Consider the following 25,787-nt stretch of genomic DNA (forward strand, 5'->3'; position numbering starts at 1 on the left):
CATTGTCCTATCTAAGCTACATAAGACAGTTTAAAAGAAAAAGAGTTCCATCAATACACATCAATACACAATTATCAGATGCTTTACTTGCATGTCTAAAACATGTTGTTCACATTATGTCTATCTAAATGCAGCCACACCTTTACAGATTTAAAAATTCACTTCCTGCAAGTGGTCTTCCTAGGGTTCCAATGTTATGTGTTATTTCTACATTTGATATGAAACAGACATGCCTTCCCATGGGCTCTTCCCTCACTTCCCGTCATTTGAAGGTTAAAATTTTGGCCCCATCACTCTAAGACCTCCCCTGTGATCATCCATACCCCGAGATATTTTAAGGTAGTTTTTTGGCTCGGGGTTCATGGCACAGCAGGTCATTCCGTTTCAGGAGCCAATTTGGTCATAAGTAGGAAGAGAATGAACATCTCTGAGAGAAGAATACTCCCTCTCTGTCCCCGTTTGGATGTTTCTTGCCTATGACTTTGCAGACTGTGAATGATGCAAGTGTACCCTATAATGCAGGTTAATCAAATATGAGACAGTTGTATACAAACATATTCAGCATTAACAACATGGAGATATTTACTTGGCCGGGTTTTCCATTTTCACATAAAAATGCCTCATATTCGGATGCGAATTCAGGGGCGTTGTCATTGACATCCAGCACTTTAATAGCAACAGGTACTCGGGATATCTGACTGTGGTTCCCTATGGGAAGGAAAAAATAACATCAGCATTGAGGATATTGCATTTTAATGTGCAATTCAACGTTCTTCTTGAAAGCTTGTGTGTCTGTTTCAACTTCCCTTAATTAGGGTGTTTTCAACATGGTGATTATGGAATCTGACCATTCAGCTAGGAAAAATAGCAAGTGCTTGGCTGCTTAAAAAAAAGTATAAATTATTATTCCAAACACCATTTGCTGGAGCTTAGCTTGATAAAGACCATCTCTGAATAAATTAAAAGAGGTGTCCTTGATGAAGAAAGCTTTATTTTATTGATAAAGCCCATTGTACAAAAGAAAAGAATGCTGTATTGCAACAAAGATTTATCTCTTTCTTTATCGTGGGTAGACAGCCCATTTCTGCACTATTACTTGTTCGACTGACTGTATATTAAAGATGAACATCAAAACCTGAAAAAAGGCTAGAACCAAATCAGTTGTTGAGAAGGTATCTTTAATACTGATAAAAGGGATAATCTTAAAGAAAGGGAATCATATCTTTTATGAATTTTATTTTTTATTCAAAATTGACCTTGGGATCTTTTTGAGTAAGATAAGCCCAGGTTATTTTAATATGTCATTTTCATAAAGATTTTCATCAGTGTAAACAGATAATAATCTTTTAATCTTTCCAGGTCAATTCCAGTAGCACAGACCTTAATCCTTAAGTCCTTAAATTTAAAAAATTATACACACACACACACACGTGCACACACACGCATACACACACAAATATGCATGCACAGAAATCTGGCCCATTAATACCCTGCTGACTTGGCCCACGTGATGATTTTTCATTTCTAATAAATGCAGTACCACTCGACTCTGTACCATGCAATAATCTTTTGATCGCTTGTAACTTATACAGAATGCATTGAAAATGGCCAATTATTTATTTGTGTTTCTGTGGCACTGAATATTTATAAGCAAGCTAGGAGGGGAAAAATCTTTGGCTTTTGAGTATGAAGAAACAGACTTGTATTTGATATATCGGACTCTTCTTTTTGACAATTGGTTAAATTCAGACCTCTGAAACCTTCAAATACTCATTTTTTTCATTACATATAAAAGTGTTTTAAAGCACATGCCAAATAATCATAGCCATGTTACAATTTTATAGTTGGTTAACCCCACTGGCAATGCTACAAGATTGGAATTTAACTACCATGGCTATTCTCCAATATTCTAATTTGATTAACTATGGATGGATGAGTATTATCCTTTGGAATTCCAACCACCTCAGTAATGGAACAAAATCTCAATTCCCAAAAATCACACCAGTGGCTTTAAATGTCCTTTTTCTTTTACTGTCTTATGTCTAATGAATTAATTCATTCCCATTCAGAGAGGAGGCATGCAGCTCCCTAGTTTCAATGGAAGGGAAAATTTTAAAAAGTGTAACACATGACTCTGAGGACAAGAAACTTACATTTTACCCTTTATCTACTTGAATCAGGTAGATAAATGAGTTATAAGGTATTTGAAATAAGGTCTGATTATGTCCTTAAAGATTTACATCTCTTTTCTAGTCTGACCATGAGCTGAACAGCAGCTGCTGAAGAGTAAAAGGGAATCCAGTGTTTGCAGGAAACAAATGTTTGGAGCCCCATCTTTGCCTCCCACTACCAACATGACTCTGAACATGTTATTTAAGCTCATTTTATTCCTGAGGACACTGAAACTCAAGACCTTGACACCTTATTTACAGAACTATTACACACATTATATAAGAAGAATTAGAAGTGCCCAGATCATATTGGGCACATAGTCAAGTGTATCTTAGACTTTACCTTTTATAACTGGAAACATCAGCACCGTGCATATTCAGTGTGCACTATGTACAGTGCAAGATATTTCACAGAATCATCTCATTCAGTCCTTACTGAAGAGCTGTGTAACAGGTAATGTGATCCCCATGTTGTGGATTACTGACGTGGAGACTGATATTCACAGGGCTCTATGCCTTTACCAATATGACTCAAACATTAACTCCAAGACTCCAAAATGTAGTTTTGGCCTTCCAAACATGAGTCATTTTCACAGTATTATATTGTTGAAGTTTAAAACAAAGTATATTTGCTTGTTGTTTGTTTACTGGTAAGGTCACTAATCACTGCCATTTCCCCAAGAATGCTTATAGGCTTGTTATAAATTTTTATTTCAAGTTTGACCACTCTTTGAAGTTTGAGTACAAATATAAAAGATCAAGCTGGATAAATCTAATGGGTTGTACCACGACTGATATTCTCAGAATTGCACTAATAATCTGCAAGCCTCTCTGAGAAACTGAACAATTTAAATTCCATATTTTTCCTCATACTTCGCTTTTGCCCAAGGTCTCTTTAGTTGATTGATTTTATTTTGTGATTCTCTGTATTTCAACTCTAAGGACTATTGATTAGTTAGTTACATAACATTCATTTCTTCCGTGCCACATCTTAGACCAACTCTTGTGTATATAAGTGATTAGAGGAGCCTTCTATTACGTTTTACTCTCGTTAAGCATTCAATTCATAGACAATGATCAACATAAACTTGAACGGTGAATAATAGATGCATTGTCTTCGAAAACTGCAGGTACAAGAAAAAGCCGTCGTACTCTTCAAACATGATTTTGTTCTTGGGGAAGTGAAGAAAATGCTGAGCTTACTGAGTTAGAGTCACTGAAGATGGTTGATTGGGCCAAGTTTACGAAATATGATATTCTTTGTCTTCCCTCTTTCTCATGCCTTGCGCACGTACACACACACGCCACAGGCAAACATGCATATACGGATTTTACTCTATTTTGGCAAAAGGATAATTATGCCAGGGCACATGTTCTTAACTTCTCTCTTTTCTTAATCTCACAGTTTTAATAAACTGCAATTATCTCTTAGATCTAGATGGCCAGCAGGTGGTAATACTCAAGCATAGAGGCTAGAGAATCTCCGTGAGCTTCTTTCTGGGATAACTTTCAACATTAAAGTAAAGTAATATATGCTTTCTCTTATTGTAAGATCTGGGACAGGGTGGTGGTTAACTATCCAGGGGCCCAGATCCCTAGAATAATACCATCTAATCTTTTTCTGTTGTTAGAAGTAATGTAGGTTTGGGAGCTATCACTTAATACTGTTAGAAGATCACGAGCATAGGGGCTATATCATATGATCACTGGCGAGTCACTGAAATATTTTTTGATGAGATTTACAATTTTAAAAGCTAGCATAAAGCTTACTGACAAGAGAAGTTATGGTTTGTTTTAATTTTGTTTTCTTAAGCAAATGAATCTCAGACATTTACTTTATTTCTTGAAACTGCTAAATCAAGGAGAAAAAACAATAAAATATAATCAAACAATAAACTGGTACCATATATCCCCAAAATATCCCCAAAATGTGTTATCATTATCTGTATTAAATGAACATGCACAATTGAAATTATTTCAACTTATAATTCTTGACACAAGTGTCATATTTAAATGCTGAAGATTCACTTTTATCTAAATTAATGAAGTGATGGGAGTTCAAAATTTAAAGATATTACAGAGCAATAAAATTAATTAGATAAGCTTCTAAGGAAATTATTCATGTCCTTTGTGACTGGCCCCAAAATGTTTGCCTTTCATCTGATACACAAACATTAAATATAAAGATATTATAATTAGAAACTTGATTAGCATTCGTTAAAGCTTAATTTTCTAAACACAGGAGATGTGACAAAGTGGTCTGGAAGGAAAAGCCCATTTCAATTGGCCACAGAAGTTGACTGTTTTCACATAATGATGGAAAAAAGGCTGAAATGACACCTACTATAAACAACTCCTTGACTTCTACCATTTGAATAGTAGTGACTTCCTGTCACCTCTCTGGCACATAGCCTCATGAATTGCCCGTTAATTTTGCCCTTTTATAATCAAAGGTAATGGAATACTGCCAAGTCTGCGTTACTTGGGAATTTGCTTCTAACTAGTTTCCACGAGCTGCTGTTTTTGCAGGCATCGATTGAAATAAACAGCCTCTCCTTTTCAGGCTATAAGAGAGAAAATTGATTTGACAAATTTAGATATACTGGTGGGTTCAATAAATAATTCTTGAGCCTTCTACGAGTGGAAGGGTGGAAGGCATGAGCAGTAAATTACAGTCAACGGGGGGAATGCAAAATAGTGAATTTATAATTGAATAGGGATGAGAGGAATGCTGAAAGTTTATAAAACAGGAAGATTCTAACTGAATATATGATTGATAGAAAAGATAGCAACTTAGGAAATTTAAAATGAAACTGATGGGAATTTCAAAGAAGGTCTTGGAAAATAATTTCAGTCGTGAATTTAGGCTCTCTGGTGACTAAAGATAAAACTTTTTGATGTACATTTTGCCCATAAATGGTGTGATAATTTCTAAATCATTAGTTATGGTTTATTAATTCATAGATTATTAGCATAGAAACAAGGTGGAATATAATTAACCAGTGGACACCAGGGTAGAAAATCTGTTGGGACTTTTAAAAAAATTTTATTGGACAAATATATATCACTTATATGTGGAATCTAATAAAAAATGGTACAAATGAACTTGTTTACAAAATAGAAAAGACTCACAGATGTAGAAACCAATCTTATGGTTTCTACATCTGTGGGGGGAAAGGGATAAATTGGGAGATTGGGATTGACATATACACACTACTATATAAAATAGATAACTAATAAGGACCTACTGTACAGCACAGGGAACTCTACTCAATATTCTCTACAAAAATATTCTGGAATATTTTTGATAGGTTTTTCTCTTTACAGTATTATTTTTATGTGTTACCCTTTCACTAACATGGCAACTGTATTGATGCACCAGTTAAAACACAATCTATTATCTCCCTCAAATACATACCAAGAAATTTCAACATCAAGGGAGCAGTTGACCACCATAATTTTAATAATTTTTCATTATATGATTGTGAAAATTCCAGCAAGCCAGGCTGTAAAGAGAAGTCATTCTATTTTACTCCTTAAAAATCTCAGTCATATTTAGATTAGTTTAGAATTAAATGAGAACTTTAATCAGAGGGTGTCTCTGGTATCAAATGAACAAAGCTTGTAAGGCATAATTTTTGTATTAACCAAGTAGTAGCTCTCTCAAGAAAGGTAGAGAAACGCTTTCTCTCACTGTGCAAGTTGTGGACTTAGACATATTTGAAAGTGCCTTAAACTCTTTGGAGAAAATGACTCTTAAATGGCGACTTCAGTTTAAGTGCTCACTGACCCCTGTCTGTTTTCCCTACTGACTACAAAAATGCATGCTGTCTGGCTCCAGCATTTTCAAATGCTCTCTAAATAGGGAGAAAATGTGTAGGTCTCTTATTTATTACATTCATCTTAAGTGAACCTGGACGTAGTGGAATCCTTGGCAAGACCTCACTCCACCTTTTCCTACTCTCTACAGTGAACCCTCAGTATCCTTTTTCCAGCTCACAAAAGTTGAAGTCCTAAAGAATAAGGTAGGCACATTTATGGTTGTTAAATTCTATGGGAAAAAATTTTAGAGCCATTGAATAGTTAGGACTGATGTTATGAACCTCTTAGGTACTATTTATTTATTAAATATAAGGCTTTAAAACAGTCATGTTCTAAATAAAGGCAACATTAATGGCAGTTTATAAATGAAAAATTAGTACTAATGGGAATGGAGCTATTACATTTCCCATTTTTTTATTAATATGTTATATAATATTACCTACTGTAAAATAAATTTATTTATTTATTTTTTGGCTGCGTTGGGTCTTCGTTACTGTGTGTGGGCTTTCTCTAGTTGTGGTGAGCAGGGGCTTCTCTTCGTTGCAGTGCACGGGCTTCTCATTGCAGTGGCTTCTCTTGCTGCGGGCACGGGCTCTAAGCACACAGGCTTCAGTAGTTGTGGCATGCGGGCTCAGTGTTGTGGCTTGTGGGCTCTAGAGTGCAGGCTTAGTTGCTCCGCGGCATGTGGGATCCTCCTGGACCAGGGCTCGAACCCGTGTCCCCTGCATTGGCAGGAGGATTCTTAACCGCTGCACCACCAGGGAAGTCCAATATTACCTACTTTTAGTTCTTTTTTTAAAAAATTTAAGCACTTACTAGTTTTATTTTATTTTAATATACTAAACACTTTAACTTAAAATTGATAAATATGCATTATTTGCCAAACTTTTTCCCAAGACCTTTTCTTTGACAATAAGTCTGCTTCTAGAGTTCTGAGTTAGATTTACATAAACCAGTAATTCATGGCTTATGATTTCCAAGTATTTTTTCTAATTAAGGTAATACTGGCTTAGAACATCATATAAGTTTCATGTGTACAACATTACGGTTTAACTTCTGTATACACTACTGTGCTTACTAAGATACTTTTAATTCTTTATGTATGCTTACCAATTTGTTTCCTTTAGTTGTCTACATTTTTTGTTTTGTGTGTATGTGTGTATGCATACATGGTTTTTACGTGTTCATTTTTGTTTTGTTTTATGAACACCTCTCTTTTCTACTGTGTACTACTGTTGCTGAATTTGTGACTGGAAAATACTGACTCCCTCCTTTCGCAGCCCTAAGTGCATGTTTAAATCCTTTTTATACATCTCATCTTGCTCCATACTGTAAGAGGCGAGGAAACAAAATGCCGTAGTAAGTTTATTATTCCTTATGCTCCCTTTGGTAATCTAAGTCTTTGCAAAATCTCTAATTCTACTCTGCCAACAAAAATTGCATTATGCTTCTATTACTATATCTTCAGTGTTTTTCTCCCCTAATTATTTCAAATAGGATTGATTCAAAATTATTGGAACTGAATTTCTTGGTATTACTCTTACAGTGCAATTCAGTTTAAATCCCTTATATATTAGAATCTTAATAAAGGAGACTCACACTTTCAGAGGAATATAGATTTATGTAATATTGAGTTTAAATGCTCATTCAACACCAGCTTAGAATAACATTTGTGCCCCTAATACATGCATACACATACACGCACACACAAACACAGACACACTTTATTAGGGAAGAAAACTAATATTGTAAACTACCCAGCATGTATTGTGTGATCTGTTATGTACTATTTCTTTGAGGTTTGTTGGGTGTGATCTGTTATGTACTATTTCTTTGAGGTTTGTTGGGTTACTGTGAAGACGTTATTTTCTTAAATGGGAATATGATTTCAGGCTATGTAAGACTGAAATTTATATGTTACATATCAGAGTAGGGAGTAAAGAACATCCAGTGCACCTAGAAATCATGTGGACTCTAGTCACCTTGCCCATATTTACTCAAAGCCAAGAAGTGATAAAGCTGAAATATTAATCCAGGGCAGTTTTCTCAACAAGTGGGAAAAAAAAAAAAACAAAAAACCACAGAAACAAACAAAACTGATTATTCCCCACAGGCTCTCTTCAGCATAGCACTCGTAAAACATAACCTTAAAATATATTTTTAAGATGGATCACTTCCCAAACAATACAATATCCTAATAAATTAATAACCTCAAAAGAAAGGTTTGATGATTCCATTAACATGGAATTTTTATTAGTGAATTTATTTTTAGAAATAGAAATATAATTTTCATATTTTTAATTTTTTGGGCAACTCCTCACATTTTCTTGTGTGAGATCAACTTTTGTAGAAGTAAGCCATGAAAACAATAAAGTGTATACACCTTATGGTTTTATTCCAGTGTATTTTTATAAAATGAACATACCCATGTAACTATCACTCAGGTCAAGATATAACCAGCATCCCCAAAGCTTCCCATGTACCCCTTCTCAGTCATTATGCCCTTCAAGGTAACCTCTACTCTGTTTCTTAACACTGTATTAGTGTGCCTTCTTCAGAACTTTATAAAAACTGAAATAACATAAAGAACACACTTTTGTATCTGACTTCTTTAGCTCAATATAGTATTTGTAAATTCATTAATGTGGTTGTAGGCAGCTGTCGTTCATTCTTTTCCACTGTTTGGGAAAGAATTTCATTGTATACGTATACCACCATTTATTTATTCTCTTACTGGTGGATATTTGGGTTGTTTCAGTTTCATGCTATTCTGAAAAGTGCTGCTATAAATATTTTTGTGTATTTCTGTTGGTGTACAAATACATGAATTCCGTTACGTTACATACTTAGGAATAGAATGAAAGATTATAGAATATGGCTCCTTTCAATTTTAGCATATGCTTCCAAATATGTTTTCTAATGTGGATGTGCCAGTTTACATTCTGACCAGCAATGTATAAGAGTCCAAGTTGCTGCATGTCTTCAAGAACACTTGGAAAAGCCAGTTATTTATTATTTGTTTTTCATTTTAGTCATTGCTGAGGTGTACAGTTATGTTTCAGTTTGATTTTATTTTAATATCTTGATGATTTGATGCTAAGGACATATTATGCTTACTGGCCACTTGGATATCTTCTTTTGTGAAGAACCTGTTCAAGTTTTTGCCATGTTTTAATTGGTTGTCTATGTTTTTCTAATTGACATGCATATTATATATTAAGGATACGTGTCCTTTGCTAGATATGAGTGTCACAATACCTTTCCCTACTCTGTGGCTTAATTTTTCACTCTTAATAGTAACTTTTGATGAACACAGTTTTTGCTCGTATTAACTTTAACACTTGTTGCAACTGATTTGTTAATTATTTGCATAATCCAGAATTTGAAAATTCTGTTATTTTTAGAAGGTATATTATTTTTTTCACATTTACATCTCTGATCTCCCTGAAGATTACTAAAATTGACGTTCTGAGTTAGAGGCCAAGGTTCAGTTTCATCCACTCATGGATATCCAATTCACTGTCAACTTTATTGTAAGTTCACCTATGCTATCTTTGTCATTGAGTTGAGTATTTTTGTACAGGCTTGTTCCCGGAATTTTCTGTTCTATTTTTCTGTCTTTATGCTCATACAATCCTCTTTTAATAACTCTTTATGATAGATCTTCATATATTATCATGAATATGGTAAGATCAACAATTTTTCTTTTAAAAGAAAAATTTTTTAAATTTTTCCCTTTAAATTTCTTTACACGTTTTAGTATTATTTGTCAAATTGTGGGCGCACACACACACACACACACACATAGCTGTTGGAAGTTTGATTGATATTGCAAAGATTCTACAGATAAATTTAAAGCGGATTGACATCTTTTACATTTGAATCTCCAAATCATGAACTATGTATATACTTCATTTATTTATATCTTCCTTAATTTCTCTCAGTAATGTTCTATAGTTTACTATTTAGAAGTTTTGTATGTCATTCATTAGATTTTTTTTTTTTTTTTTTTTTTTTTTTGTGGTATATGGGCCTCTCCCATTGCGGAGCACAGGCTCCGGACGCGCAGGCTCAGCAGCCATGGCTCACGGGCCCAGCCGCTCCACAGCATGTGGGATCTTCCTGGACTGGGGCACGAACCCACGTCCCCTGCATTGGCAGGCGGACTCCCAACCACTGCGCCACCAGGGAAGCCCCATTCATTAGATTTTGTTACTATTTAATTGTAGTCTTTTTACTATTATAAGTAGTATATTTATTTTCTGAGTATTGTTAGAAAATAAAAATATGATTATTTTATAACTAACAATCATGCAGACTTTCTTCATTATTGATAATAGTTTAACTTAGATTTTTTTTTCCCTTTTTATGTACTCAATCATGTTGTCTATGAGTAGTGACAACTTTATTTCTTCTTTCCGATATTTATACTTTAATTTCTTACCTGTATCTTACTGTACTGGTTAAAACCTTCAGTGTAATTAATTGAATAAAAGTAGCAATAGTACACAACCTACCTCATTTCCAATCTCAGGGAGAAACCTTTCAATATTTTACCATTAGGTTTGATATCTGCTATTATTTTTTTGGTAACTATCCTTTATCAAATTAAGTTTTCTTCTATTTCTAGTGTGCAAAGAGCTTTTTCAGGAAGAAGAGATGAAGATATAACATTTTCTGCGTCTGCTGAGAATGATCATACGTTTTTTCTCTTTTCTTTCCTCAGGATTTTAATTTACATTAATAGATTTTCAGATGTTATCATCTGTCCTTGTATTCCCTGGGTGTAATATTATATTTTTATATTAACAGTTTTGATTTGCTAAGATATTACTTAGGATTTTGTTTATGAGACGCAGGCTGTTAATTCTCCTTTCTTTCTTGTAATATTCTTGTTGGGTTTTAGCATTAAGATTATTCTGGCTTTGTGACATAAGGTGGAAACTGCTCCCTCTTTTACTTCTCTCTGATAAAGTATCTGTCATGTTCATTTGGGCATGACAATTTATGTGTTAAGAGTTAGTAATTGTGAATTCAATTTATTCAATAGAGAAAATGATAGACATATTTTTCTTTTTCTTATCTATGCCAGTTTGCACTGACTGCATTTTTCAACTTACTAGGCTGTCTCATATACATTTTAATCCTTATTCCATAAATATGTTAATAATGTCCAGCTATTGTTTTTTAACATCTATAGAATCTGTAATGAAGTCCCCTTTGTAATATTTTTTTCCATGCCCCCTGCAGTGAAAGCACGGAGTCCTAACCACTGGACTGCTGGGAATTCCCTGTCACTTCTAATACTGGCAACTTGTACCTTTTCTAATTTTTCTTCCAAGATTTTTATCAACTTTATCTTTGCACATAAAGAGGTTTTGGCTTTGTTGAATTTCAGGACTGTATATTTGTGTTCAATTTCACTATATTCTACCCTATATTTATTTTCACCTCGCAACTAGTTTTTAATTTTCTCTTCACTTTTAGCCTTTTTGAAGTGGATGCCCAGATAATTGATTTTTAGCATTTCTTCTTTTCTAATATAGCCATTTAAGGCTAATTTCTCTTTAGGCACTGTGTTAGCTGTATTCCACAGGTTTTGTCATGTCATTATTTTGTTATCATTCATTTTTTTAATGTGCTAATTCCCTTTGTGATTTTATTGTTTTCCATGGATCATTTAGAGACATATGGCTTAATTTCCAATACTTGGGGATCATTTCAGGGCCTTTAGTGATTTATTTCTAGCTTAATTCCACTGTGTTAAGAAAGCATACTCTGCTTTGAGTGCTCAGACTTGATTTATGGCCCAATTTGGCCATGTTGGGTAAATGTTTCAAGTGTGTTTGACAATAATAGTATTTTTGTAATTTTTGAGTGCAGTGTTTTATACATTACAGTTAGGCAAGTTGACAGTCATGCTATTCAAACACTTTCTACCCTTACTCATTTTTTTGTCTACTTATTTGATTAGTAGAGTTGTAGGTTAAAATTTTCATCTACAAGTGTTGACTTGTCTATTTATCCCTTTGCTTCTGTCAATTTTTTGCTTTATGTACTTGACAAACATCTTATTACGTACATACAAATTTAGAATTTTTATATCTTGCTGCTGAATTTAATCATTTATCATTATGAAAAATTTATTTTTGGTAATATTTGTTTTTAGTCTATACCTGAACCATTTTGGTTTTAATTTGCTTAGATCTTCTTGCAGTTGTTTGTTTCAGTCTTTAAGGTTTATTTCTGATAAAAAACATGATTTGAAAATTGATTGATTGCTTTTTTCCTAGTCTGACAAATGTCTTTTAATTGAATTGAAGTATGTAGCTTATTTACAATTAATATGATTGTTTATTTATCTGGGTTGTAATTTCTTCTTGTACTTTAAAATTTTCTTCATCAGTTCTTTCTCATTTTTCCTCTTTTCTATTTTTTTGGGGATTCATAATTTTCAATTCTTTTATTTCCCCCAACTAATAGGCTAATGGGGGAAATTAAAGAATTAAAACTTATGAATCCAAAAAAAGATAGAAAAGCAGGATTAGCCTATTAGTTACATAGTCTTCTATTAATATTATTTTAGTGGTAACCTTAAATATATTTGTATATATGTCACTGACTTATTAGAATATGCCTTAGAGTAATGCTTCAAACATTTTATGTACAATGAAAGGATATATATAATGCATAATTGTTTATGCCATTTTGTTACCATTTTCCTGTATCTAGGTTTTCATTTTGGAAATCAGATATGAAAATGTGTTATCTTCCTTCAGATAGAGTTTGATTTTCTCCTCACAGGAAGGTCTGTATAGATGGATCATCTCAATACTATTAAGGCTGGATTTCAGAATTTATGAGGGCTGCTTTAATTTCTGGTTTTCCCTTATTTCTAGAGCCCACCCTTTCTATTAAATTGCAAAAAAAAAAAGGTTTTTTTTCGCTTTTTGCCTCTTAGCACACGCTCTCTCATAGCCTTGAAATCCTCTGACTCCTGCACATGTTAAGATTTGGTAAATGCATCATGGGAAAAATCCATCCATGATGCTCTGATGTCTTCTTTTCAATTACCTCCTCACTGTAGACTTGGCCTCTCCATTTCTGGATACCTCTGTAGCCCTGACCTACAGCTTTTGTCTCCACAGTCCCACGAGACACTCAAACTCCAGGTCACTGATTTCTGCTTGGTTTCTATGCCCTCTGAATCACTTAAAGTCCTGAAGGAAATAAGCAGTGCTAAATTTAGGAGTCACTTCAGTTTGTTTCCTTTCTTTCTGGTATCTTGGCTTCTTAAGTACCGGCTGCCTTCAAATACCATTTTTTTCTCTAATTTTGTAGTTATTCTCACTGGGGGAATTAGTTGGGTATAAGCTACCACCATAGACATAAGAAAAATACATAATTACCCCTATCCCATTGTGGGATAATATGTTCATTGTTTTCCCAAGAAATTTAAACTGTAAATCACCCCACACTTATGGAACAATGGACAAAATATTACTATAAAATGACATAATCCTCCATGAGTTACTGCCCAGCAGAATTCACGTATGGTAATTAAGATTGTGTTATCCTTAGTTAATGCTCTGACTACAAAGCCAGACCAATCTCTTGAGATTCCTTTCCTCAGTCTATGCTTTGGCCTCAAAAATTATGCATTTATTGTGACAGTGAACCAAGATGTATATACCATAATGAGTGACAAAAAACAAAACAAGTACATAACTCAAGATAAATGATTAGCAGAGGTGGTAGAAATGACTGCAGTGCAAGCCACCCCCTCAGTGTCAAGTACCTGATAATAAAATGGATGATGCTGATTTATTCCCAGATATTAATATTAAAAGGGTTGAATATATGTGAATGTAGACGTAGATATACATAGTTGTATCCATATGTCACTACTTCCTCCAACTGCATTTGTATCCACAAAATCATGTGTATCAATGCATACTAGAAAGGCAACTAGACACAGAATATTATGTATTCTTTTAATAAAATTTGAAAAGATATATTGGGTGAAATATGTAAATCTATAAGTAATAGGTAGCACTAGGTGTTTTTATAATTGTATTTAGAGAGGCAATGCAGAGCACCTATATATAATGGTATTGTGCAGCTCAGAACGTCTGTCTGTAAACCAATCTCTCTCTCTTTCTCTCTCTTTTGTTTTAGATAAAAGTTAGGTGCTAGCTGCAAAACACTTTAAAACTACCTACTCTGTTAAAGGAAGGTTAATAAACTCTCATGGACCCAGTAAATCTATCATGCATATTTGCAACGGAGAGCAACAGAGATGCTGACAAGGACACCAAGTATCAAGCTTACTTCAAAACATTATGAGAGAGACCCTGGGAGGGCTCATACCAAGAAGTACTTCCCAGAACTTCTGCTTCCAGTGTCCTTGTCCTCATGGTGAGCCACTGCCACCCCCTGCCTCTGCAGGACCCTCCAACACTAGCAGCTGTGTGGATGAAAGGCTCTTGGTGCTGCAGCCAAGAGTCACTGCTGTGCCACTGAGGTGGGAGACCCAACTTCAGGACACTGGTCCACAAGAGACCTCCCAACTGTACATAATATCAAACGGCGAAAATCTCCCAGAGATCTCCATCTCAACACCAGCACCCAGCTTCACTCAACGACCAGCAGGCTACAGTGCTGGACATCCTATGCCAAACAACTACCAAGACAGGAACACAACCCCACCCATTAGCAGAGAGGCTGCCTAAAATCATAATAAGTCCACAGACACCCCAAAACACACCACCAGACGTGGACCTGCCCACCAGAAAGACAAGATCCAGCCTCATCCACCAGAACACAGGAACTAGTCCCCTCCACCAGGAAGCCTACACAACCCACTGAACCAACCTTAGCCACTGGGGACAGACACCAAAAACAACAGGAACTACAAACCTGCAGCCTGCAAAAAGGAGACCCCAAACACAGTAAGAGAAGCAAAATGAGAAAACAGAAAAACACACAGCAGATGAAGGAGCAAGATAAAAACCCACCAGACCTAACAAATGAAGAGGAAATAGGCAGTCCACCTGAAAAAGAATTCAGAATAATGAGAGTAAAGATGATCCAAAATCTTGAAAATAGAATAGACAAAATGCAAGAAACATTTAACAAGGACCTAGAAGAACTAAAGATGAAACAAACAATGATGAACAACACAATAAATGAAATGAAAAATACTCTAGCTGGGATCAATAGCAGAATAACTGAATCAGAAGAACGGATAAGTGACCTGGAAGATAAAATAGTGGAAATAACTACTGCAGAGCAGAAAAAAAGAATGAAAAGAACTGAGGACAGTCTCAGAGACCTCTGGGACATTAAATGCACCAACATTCGAATTATAGGGGTTCCAGAAGTAGAAGAGAAAAAGAAAGGGACTGAGAAAATATTTGAAGAGATTATGGTTGAAAACTTCCCTAATATGGGAAAGGAAAGAGTTAATCAAGTCCAGGAAGCACAGAGAGTCTCATACAGGAAAAATCCAAGGAGAAATACGCCAAGACACATAGTAATCAAACTGTCAAAAATTAAATACAAAGAAAACATATTAAAAGCAGCAAGGGAAAAGCAATAAATAACACACAAGGGAATCCCTGTAAGGTTAACAGCTGATCTTTCAGCAGAAACTCTGCAAGCCAGAAGGGAGTGGCAGGACATGTTGAAAGTGATGAAGGAGAAAAACCTGCAACAAAGATTACTCTACCCAGCAAGGATCTCATTCAGATTTGATGGAGAAATTGAAACCTTTACAGACAAGCAAAAGCTGAGAGAGTTCAGCACCACCAAACCAACATTACAACAAATGCTAAAGGAACTTCTCTAGGCAAGAAACACAAGAGAAGGAAAAGACCTACAATAACGAACCCAAAACAATTAAGAAAATGGGAATAGGAACATACATATCGATAATTACCTTCAATGTAAATGGATTAAATGCTCCCACCAAAAGACACAGATTGGCTGAATGGATACAAAAACAAGACACATATATTTGCTGTCTACAAGAGACCCACTTCAGACCTAGAGACACATACAGACTGAAAGTAAGGGGCTGGAAAAAGATATTTCATGCAAATGGAAACCAAAAGAAAGCTGGAGTAGCAATTCTCGTATCAGACAAAATAGACTTTAAAATAAAGACTATTATAAGAGACAGAGAAGGACACTACATAATGATCAAGGGATCGATCCAAGAAGAAGATACAACAATTGTAAATATTTATGCACCCCACATAGTATTTGCCTTATGTATTGAGGTGCTCCTAACAGCCATAAAAGGGGAAATCGACAGTAACACATTCATAGTAGGGGACTTTAACACCCCACTTTCACCAATGGACAGATCATCCAAAATGAAAATAAATAAGGAAACACAAGCTTTAAATGATACATTAAACAAAATGGACTTACTTGATATTTATAGGACATTCCATGCAAAAACAACAGAATACACATTTTTCTCTAGTGCTCATGGAACATTCTCCAGGACAGATCATATCTTGGGTCACAAATCAAGCCTTGGTAAATTTAAGAAAATTGAAATTGTGTCAAGTATCTTTTCCAACCACAACCCTATGAGACTAGATATCAATTACAGGAAAAGATCTGGAAAAAATACAAACACATGGAGGCTCAACAATACAGTACTTAATAACGAAGTGATCACTGAAGAAATAAAAGAGGAAATCAAAAAATACCTAGAAACAAAAGACAATGGAGAAACGACAACCCAAAATCTATGGGATGCAGCAAAAGCAGTTCTACGAGGTAAGTTTATAGCAATACAATCCTACCTTAAGAAACAGGAAACATCTCGAATAAACAACCTAACCTTGCACCTAAAGCAATTAGAGAAAGAAGAACAAAAAACCCCCAAAGTTAGCAGAAGGAAAGAAATCATAAAAATCAGATCAGAAAATAAATGAAAAAGAAATGAAGGAAATGATAGCAAAGATCAGTAAAACTAAAAGCTGGTTCTTTGAGAAGATGAACAAAATTGATAAACCATTAGCCAGACTCATCAAGAAAAAAAGGGAGAAGACTGAAATCAATAGAATTAGAAATGAAAAAGGAGAAGTAACAACTGACACTGCAGAAATACAAAAGACCATGAGGGATTACTACAAGCAACTCTATGCCAATAAAATGGATAACCTGGAAGAAATGGACAAATTCTTAGAAATGCATAACCTGCCGAGACTGAACAGGAAGAAATAGAAAATATGAACAGACCAATCACAGGCACTGAAATTGATTAGAAATCTTCCAACAAACAAAAGCCCAGGACCAGATGGCTTCACAGGCGAATTCTATCAAATATTTAGAGAAGAGCTAACACCTGTCCTTCTCAAACTCTTCCAAAATATAGCAGAGGGAGGAACCCTCCCCAACTCATTCTACGAGGCCACCATCACCCTGATACCAAAACCAGACAAGGATGTCACAAAGAAAGAAAACTACAGGCCAATATCACTGATGAACATAGATGCGACAATCCTCAACAAAATACTAACAAACAGAATCCAACAGCACATTAAAAGGATCATACACCATGATCAAGTGGGGTTTATTCCAGGAATGCAGGGATTCTTCAATATACACAAATCAATCAACGTGATACACCATATTAACAAATTGAAGGAGAAAAACCATACAGTCATCTCAATAGATGCAGAGAAAGCTTTTGACAAAATTCAACACCCATTTCTGATAAAAACCCTGCAGAAAGTAGGCATAGAGGGAACTTTCCTCAACAATAATAAAGGCCATATATGAGAAACCCACAGCCAGCATTGTCCTCAATGGTGAGAAACTGAAAGCATTTCCACTAAGATCAGGAACAAGACAAGGTTGCCCACTCTCACCACTCTTATTCAACACAGTTTTGGAAGTTTTAGCCACAGCAATCAGAGAAGAAAAGGAAATAAAAGGAATCCAAGTCAGAAAAGAAGAAGTAAAGCTGTCACTGTTTGCAAATGACATGATACTATACATAGAGAATCCTAAAGATGCTACCAGAAAACTACTAGAGCTAATCAATGAATTTGGTAAAGTAGCAGGATACAAAATTAATGCACAGAAATCTCTGGCATTCCTATTCACTAAGGATGAAAAATCTGAAAGTGAAATTAAGAAAACACTCCCATTTACCATTGCAACCAAAAGAATAAAATATCTAGGAATAAACCTACCTAAGGAGACAAAAGACCTGTAGGCAGAAAATTATAAGACACTGATGATAGAAATTAAAGATGATACAAACAGATGGAGAGATATACCATGTTCTTGGATGGGAAGAATCAACATTGTGAAAATGACTATACTACCCAAAGCAATCTACAGATTCAATGCAATCCCCATCAAACTACCACTGGCATTTTTCACAGAACTAGAACAAAAAATTTCGCAATTTGTATGGAAACACAAAAGACCCCGAATAGCCAAAGCAATCTTGAGAACGAAAAATGAAGCTGGAGGAATCAGGCTTCCTGACTTCAGACTATACTACAAAGCTACAGTAATCAAGACAGTATGGTACTGGCACAAAAACAGAAATATAGATCAGTGGAACAGGATAGAAAGCCCAGAGATAAACCAACACACATATGGTCAACTTATCTTTGATAAAGGAGGCAGGAACGTACAGTGGAGAAAGGACAGCCTCTTCAATAAGTGGTGCTGGGAAAACTGGACAGGTACATGTAAAAGTATGAGATTAGATCACTCCCTAACACCATACACGAAAATAAGCTCAAAATGGATTAAAGACCTAAATGTAAGGCCAGAAACTATCAAACTCTTAGAGGAAAACATAGGGAGGACATTCTATGACATAAATCACAGCAAGGTCCTTTTTGACTCACCTCCTAGAGAAATGGAAACAAAAATAAACAAATGGGAACTAATGAAACTTCAAAGCTTTTGCACAGCAAAGGAAACCATAAAGAAGACCAAAAGACAACCCTCAGAATGGGAGAAAATATTTGCAAATAAAGCAACTGACAAAGGATTAATCTCCAAAATTTATAAGCAGCTCATACGCTTAATAACAAAAAAACAAACAACCCAATCCAAAAATAGGCAGAAGACTTAGACATTTCTCCAAAGAAGATATACAGACTGCCAACAAACACATGAAAGAATGCTCAACATCACTAATCATTAGAGAAATGCACATTAAAACTACAATGAGATACCATCTCACACCAGTCAGAATGGCCGTTATCAAAATCTAGAAAGAATAAATGCTGGATAGGGTGTGGACAAAAGGGAACCCTCTTACGCTGTTGGTGGGAATGTAAATTGATACAGCCACTGTGGAGAACAGTATGGAGGTTCCTGAAAAAACTACAAATAGAACTACCATATGACCCAGTAATCCCACTACTGGACATATACCCTGAGAAAACCATAATTCAAAAAGTGTCATGTACCAAAATGTTCATTGCAGCTCTATTTACAATAGCCCGGAGATGGAAACAACCTAAGTGTCCATCATCGGATGAATGGATAAAGAAGATGTGACACATATATACAATGGAATATTACTCAGCCATAAAGAGAAACGAAATTGACCTATTTGTAATGAGGTGGATAGACCTAGAGTCTGTCATACAGAGTGAAGTAAGTCAGAAAGAGAGAGACAAATACCGTATGCTAACACATATGTATGGAATTTAAGGAAAAAAATGTCATGAAGAACCTAGGGGTAAAACAGGAATAAAGACACACACTTACTAGAGTATGGCCTTGAGGATATGCGGAGGGGGAAGGGTAAGCTGTGACAAAGCGAGAGAGAGGCATGGACATATATACACTACCAAACGTAAGGTAGATAGCTAGTGGGAAGCAGCCGCATAGCACAGGGAGATCAGCTCGGTGCTTTGTGACCGCCTGGATGGGTGGGATAGGGAGGGTGGGAGGGAGAGAGACGAAGCGGGAAGAGATGTGGGAACATATGTATATATATAACTGATACATTTTGTTGTGAAGCAGAAACTAACACACCATTGTAAAGCAATTATACTCCATAAAGATGTTAAAAAAAAAACAAAATACATTATGAGAGAGAGAACATTGACCAATAGCAGAGTATTCAACGTTGTTAGCAAAATAATTGCAAATAATGGTGAAATAGAAAAAGCTGCTGGAGGTTTTTGTTTGTTTGTTTGTTTTTGTGGTACGCGGGCCTCTCACTGTTGTGGAGCACAGGCTCCGGACGCGCAGGCTCAGCGGCCATGGCTCACGGGCCCAGCCGTTCCGCAGCATGTGGGATCTTCCCGGACCGGGGCACGAACCCGTGTCCCCTGCATCGGCAGGCGGACTCTCAACCACTGCACCACCAGGGAAGCCCTGTTTTTTTTTTTTTTTAACTGAATTTATGGAGAATGGCAAATAGCCATGTATGCTACATGCTATATTTTATATTTTAATTTCTAAAAATTCAGGTCAAAGACAGAAATGAAAAGTGATTTTTTCTTAACACACCAGAAAAAAAAAAAAAAAAAGATGCAAGAGAAAAGCACTGCCGGCAAAATGCTAAGTTCTATTGTTGGCACCTGCATTTTTGCTGTTGCAAATAATCCACTTGTTTCTGGTGGTCTATTCCAGACATGGCCTAGCATGATTGGGGCAGATCTTTGAATAAAGTTATTTGTGTAAAAAGTAACCTAACTGATGCCTACATTTGGGCACATTCCTCTAGAACATTAATCATTTTCAAACTGATAGTGAAATCCTACTTGGAAACCCCAACCCTACTCCGTAATCACCTATGCCAGCCACATCAGAACGCCATTATCGTCATTATCAGCATCATCGTCTTAAGAAACTATCTGCTATTTATTGAACACGTACTCTCAGGCACCATGCTTTCATTTTTATACAACCCTATGGCTAAAGTCATATGATTATTTCCTCTTATAAACATTTAACAAATAATAACTGTAATTTTAAACATCCATTCAATCAACAAATATTGGCCTTATACTTACTGGGTGCCAGATACTCTTCTAGGACAAGAGATACCAAATAGAAAAGACAAACAAACAAAAACATATTCTATTATATTCACACATAAATGGGGGTAGGGGTGGAGACTCTCAGGTATAGATGAAATGTATGAACAAAAATAAAACCAGGTAAAATAAGAGAGACTAATGTTGGAACTCAACTTTTCGCTCAGTGCTTACAAACGATAATTACAGGGGCTGCAGTATCAAGTTATAGGTGTGCTAACCTCTTTTCTCAATTTTCTTATCTCAAATCGATTCTCTCCTTTCTCTAATTAAAAAATCTAATAATTTGACCCTGTGCATTCATCCCCGATATGGAAATGAAATGAGACTGACACCTTTTTCTTGATGATTCCTGGAAAACTGTATCTACTCTCAGCAGAGGCCTGTTGGCCACCAGTGATGATCAGAGTAATAGCTTCCAAAGGTCCAAGGTCAAATATGTCCTTGGCTACTTCTGCCAGTTGATGCTATGAGGAGGGTACAGTCTATTGGGGGGCGCGGTTCAGGGGGAATGTAATTTTCTTTTGAATTCGTTTTTATGGAGGGAACAAATGATTTTACTGAATTTTGGCTATTCAAGCCATAACCTATAGTACTGAGAGAGGATAGTAAATTCAGTTCATTTGAAACATCTAAAATAAAAAGTTCAGCAGTTTTTTCTCAAATTCTTGTGGATTTCAGAACATTCAGTAAAATTTGACTCAGTGGGTCTGATTTGAGCCCAGAAACTTTTATTAGAAAAAAAAAAAATCTTAAAAGGACTTCAGAGCTTTGATCAGGTTCAATATGGTAAGAATTGTAGTGAGAAAATCCCTTCTTCATTTAAAAATCTTCCTCTGTCTATACCATGAATCTTATGAGGGTTCAGAAGACAGCATTAATGCTTGTGGTACTTTTACATATTCTATGAAGCTTTGCTTCTAGAAAGACTCTATCCTAGCATCCCCCCTGGCAGTAGAAATTTAGACTTTAAGCCAACTGGTAAGCAGGTATTATGGTTTGGCAAACCCTGGTTATCATTACTAGAATGTAAATTGCATCTGGATAAGACTTTTTTGTTCACTGTTGTGTTCAGGATATAGAACAGTAACTGGTACATAAGAGGCCATCCTAAAGTCAAGATAATATCTATCTGAGAGTTACTGAGAGGAGTGAATGAAATCATATATGAAAACACTAAGCAAACGACAGAATTTGAAGAGTTAGGTCTTGTTTTTGTCCCATGTTGTATTTTGCTCCAAATTTTCTAGTTACCTCCTTACTGACTCAACTTCCTCTGAGGTCTTGTCACCTCTGTGCCTAATTCTACAAGCACATTTTCCTCCTTAGCCATTATTCCAGGGAACTGAAACCATGTCACATAAACAATTTTTTCAAGACACTTTGTATTTTACTCGGCTAAAGGGGAAGAGAGTAAGACTTGTTTATACCTTGAGGCACATTTTGGCTCACTGTAAGATTAAAGTGCTTTCCAACACAGCTGCTCAAGAGAAAAACTCATCAGTCTCCCAAGGTAGTGAGTTTCTGACCACTGCAAGTATGCAGTCATAGAACAAGGCTGTGGTAAAGGCAAGTGGAGTACCAGATGGTGGATGTGGGGTAGGTTTTTATATCTGCTCTAATCATTAAATGAAAACAAACATTGCTTTTTATTCTGACTCATGTTTAACTACCGAATTTATTTAGTAAAAGTTTATCCAGAGTTGACTCAGTGAAACTAAATTAGGAATTGTTGTAATAATTTTCCACCTCATCTGGTTCCTACGCTGAAATTACAGGTCATGCTTTTACAGCACTACAAATTACTGTTTTTCCTGTAAGCAAGTTGACTTGGATTTATATATACATAATTTCAGGATTTCCCCCCACTAATTTCTTAATATTTGGTGACGATATTGCTCCCAGAATCCTCTACTGAAAAATAAATAAATAAATAAATAAAAACTCTGCTAATGAGTTCCACTGTGTAGTTTCTCATCCCAACATCCATATTTACTTCTAATTAAGTGCATGAGAGCAATTCAGAATTTTATCGTTTCAAATATTGCCTGTCCAGGTGATTCTTCATAACTATGTGAGAATAAAAAGTTTCTATAACTTTTCATTTCTTGCACATAAACCTTCATTATAATTTTGTCTCAGGAAAGTGTTGGAATTTGCTCAAAACGAAAAAGAATTAATTGCCTATCGTATTAAGGCAATTAATTGCCTAACGTATTGAGGCAGTTAAATCATTTCATCATATGAATAACAGTGAATATAGACTCAGGGTAATATGGAAAATGAAGAAAAAGGAAGGGCAGGGAAAAAGGGAAGCTAATAATGATAGATGTTCAGTTTAGTGTTTATTATGCAGTTAGTTTTAGTATCCATTATACAGATGACAAAAACAAAGGTATAGAGAAACTATCTCACATCCTTGAAGTCAAACAATTAAAAGACACAGATACGATACAGGGTTTGAAATTAATGCATGCCTCATTCCAAAGCACATCCAAATCTCTTGCAGTTATATAATATTTGCCTTAAATATTAGCTTGGTACAGACACCACAGAAATGGAGTTACAAAGTCATACGCTAGCAGAGAGGATCCTTCTCTAGAAGTGTATCTGGGGTGAAATTATTTGCCACAAATACCCTCTGCCTTCTCTCCATTAAAAACAAACAGAAAAAAACCAAAATAGTCTGAGAGATTAAAAAAACACTGGCTTAAAGAAACCTGATACTTGTATCTTGGAGATAAAAGACGGTCCAATCACATTTTGAGCATCTCAATATACTAAAAGGTCCAAATGGACACAGTTAATTAACATAGTGAATAAAAAGAGTGAAAAGTTGGTTTATAGGGTAGTTGCTAAAAAGATTGTGGTAACTAAAACTCTGGACTAGGGTGCGGGGTCAGCCCAGGATTAATAACATGTTGTTTAATCATTGGCATATAGCAGGAAACATATTTCCTCTCTCTATGCTTCATACTGCACTTTATGAAAACAAAAAGGTAATTACATTGCATTGAGTTGTGGTGAACTTTCCAGTTCAAATATTTGAAGATGTCTATAGAAACTAAGCATGTTGTTATACTACCAGTTAATTATCCAATGGAATTAGGTATTAGCCAATGCTCTTTAAGCCAAGATAAATGTTAACAGTCTAGTACTAGTTTACATATTCTCCCTTCATCCATTTATTCAATCAATGATTCATTCATTCAGTAAATATTTATTGAAGACTTACTATTATCAGATACTCTGTAGCTGTTGAGGAGATATCAGTTTAAAGCATAAGACATTCTACCCATGGAGAAGAATTCACAAACAGTATACATGATAATAACTAAATTATATGGTATGTAAGAAAGGATTAAATGCTAATAAAAACAAATAAAGCAGGATAAGGAAGATCTGGTACTGATGGTGGTAAGGGTTGAGCTTATTTGAGCAAAGACTTAAAAGATGGAGTTAATCATGACTACAGCAAGAGGATGCATATTCCAGGCAGAGGAAACAGTTGTTGCAAAGATTCTGAAGGGAGAGCATGGCTAACGTCTGGAAGTATTCAATCACAGATTTCTGGATGGTTAGCAAGCAAAATTATTTTCTTAGGTTTAGTGATAGAGTTGCACATAACAGTGACAAACTGCAAAAACAATTAAGCGACATCTTTTTCTTGATTACTGAGATTGAGATAATGTAAGACAAAACTACTCTAGGTTTTAACAAAGAATTAGGCTTGGGTTATTAACTTCAAAGTATACAACCAACTGCTGTGTTCTTGGAGGATATTTTATTTCCTTAGGAAACCTCTCTTCTGATATATTCCCACCTCAGAATATTTGCAAGAATTCTGTGCCCTTTTCTTTCCCCATATTCTTGATAGGTTAGATTTTTTTTTCTGTTTCTAAAGTATTTAGCGTATTATAAGCATGCGCTTAAAAACCTTGTAATTGTATCCCAAAAGTAACCATTAAGATTATTTGCTCATTGAATTAATATTTGCCAATCACTTACATTGTGATACTTTGTATGCCATGAGCTATGAGGATTATAGAAAAGTGTAAAATGTAGTCTCTGCCCTTGATGACATTAGTCTGGGAGGGAACAGAAGGCACATACACAAATAACTATAATTATAAATTAGATCATCACTGCCTTCTCTGAACTCCCACGTAGTTGCGACAAAATATGTACTTTCTGAAAGAAGGAAACATTTTATCCAAATCTTGAAGGAACAGTAGTAACAGGAAATGTAGAGAAATGACAGGATATTCAAGGAAAGAAAAAATAATATAACTAGAAAAGGTCCAGCGTTAGAACACTGCACGCACGCTTCATCTGAAGTAAAAGTGATGAGCAATAAGGGTTGACAAAATAGTATAGATACCAGACACCTATGTAGTATTAGGGTGATACAGTTTTTGTATTATTTTATCCTGAAACAGTATCCTCAAGTTTAAAATCATAGCCACATATTGTTATTGATAACTGGTATTTCTGATAGCAGTATTCTAAAGACGTAATTCCTCATTTAAACTGTTTTATTTTAAAGAGGCCTAAATACTACTTGTAAGAAATAAACTCAGGACTCCTAACATTTCTGGATTTCAGTGTAGGGTCTCAAACTGAGTTCTGTTCAAATATAAAATCCTTCCTCTTTCCCTGAAAAAGATATATTATTAATATTCTTTATAGAAAAATTTTAAAAGCTTTGGTGGATACGAGGAACAATCCCAAGGTCACATAGTTGGCTACC

General features: G+C 35.4%; 1 protein-coding gene across 1 annotated transcript in view; it reads right to left on the reverse strand.

The window, feature by feature from the left end:
* Positions 1-25,787, reverse strand: part of CDH8 (cadherin 8) — a 375,449-nt gene that overhangs the window by 69,876 nt on the left and 279,786 nt on the right. Inside the window, exon 9 of the mRNA XM_032614776.1 lies at positions 587-708. Within this exon, the coding sequence (XP_032470667.1) occupies positions 587-708 (122 nt within the window). The remainder of the gene's footprint in view (positions 1-586; positions 709-25,787) is intronic.

The sequence above is a fragment of the Phocoena sinus genome, chromosome 19 (genome assembly GCF_008692025.1).
Source record: "Phocoena sinus isolate mPhoSin1 chromosome 19, mPhoSin1.pri, whole genome shotgun sequence".
NCBI lineage: Eukaryota > Metazoa > Chordata > Mammalia > Artiodactyla > Phocoenidae > Phocoena > Phocoena sinus.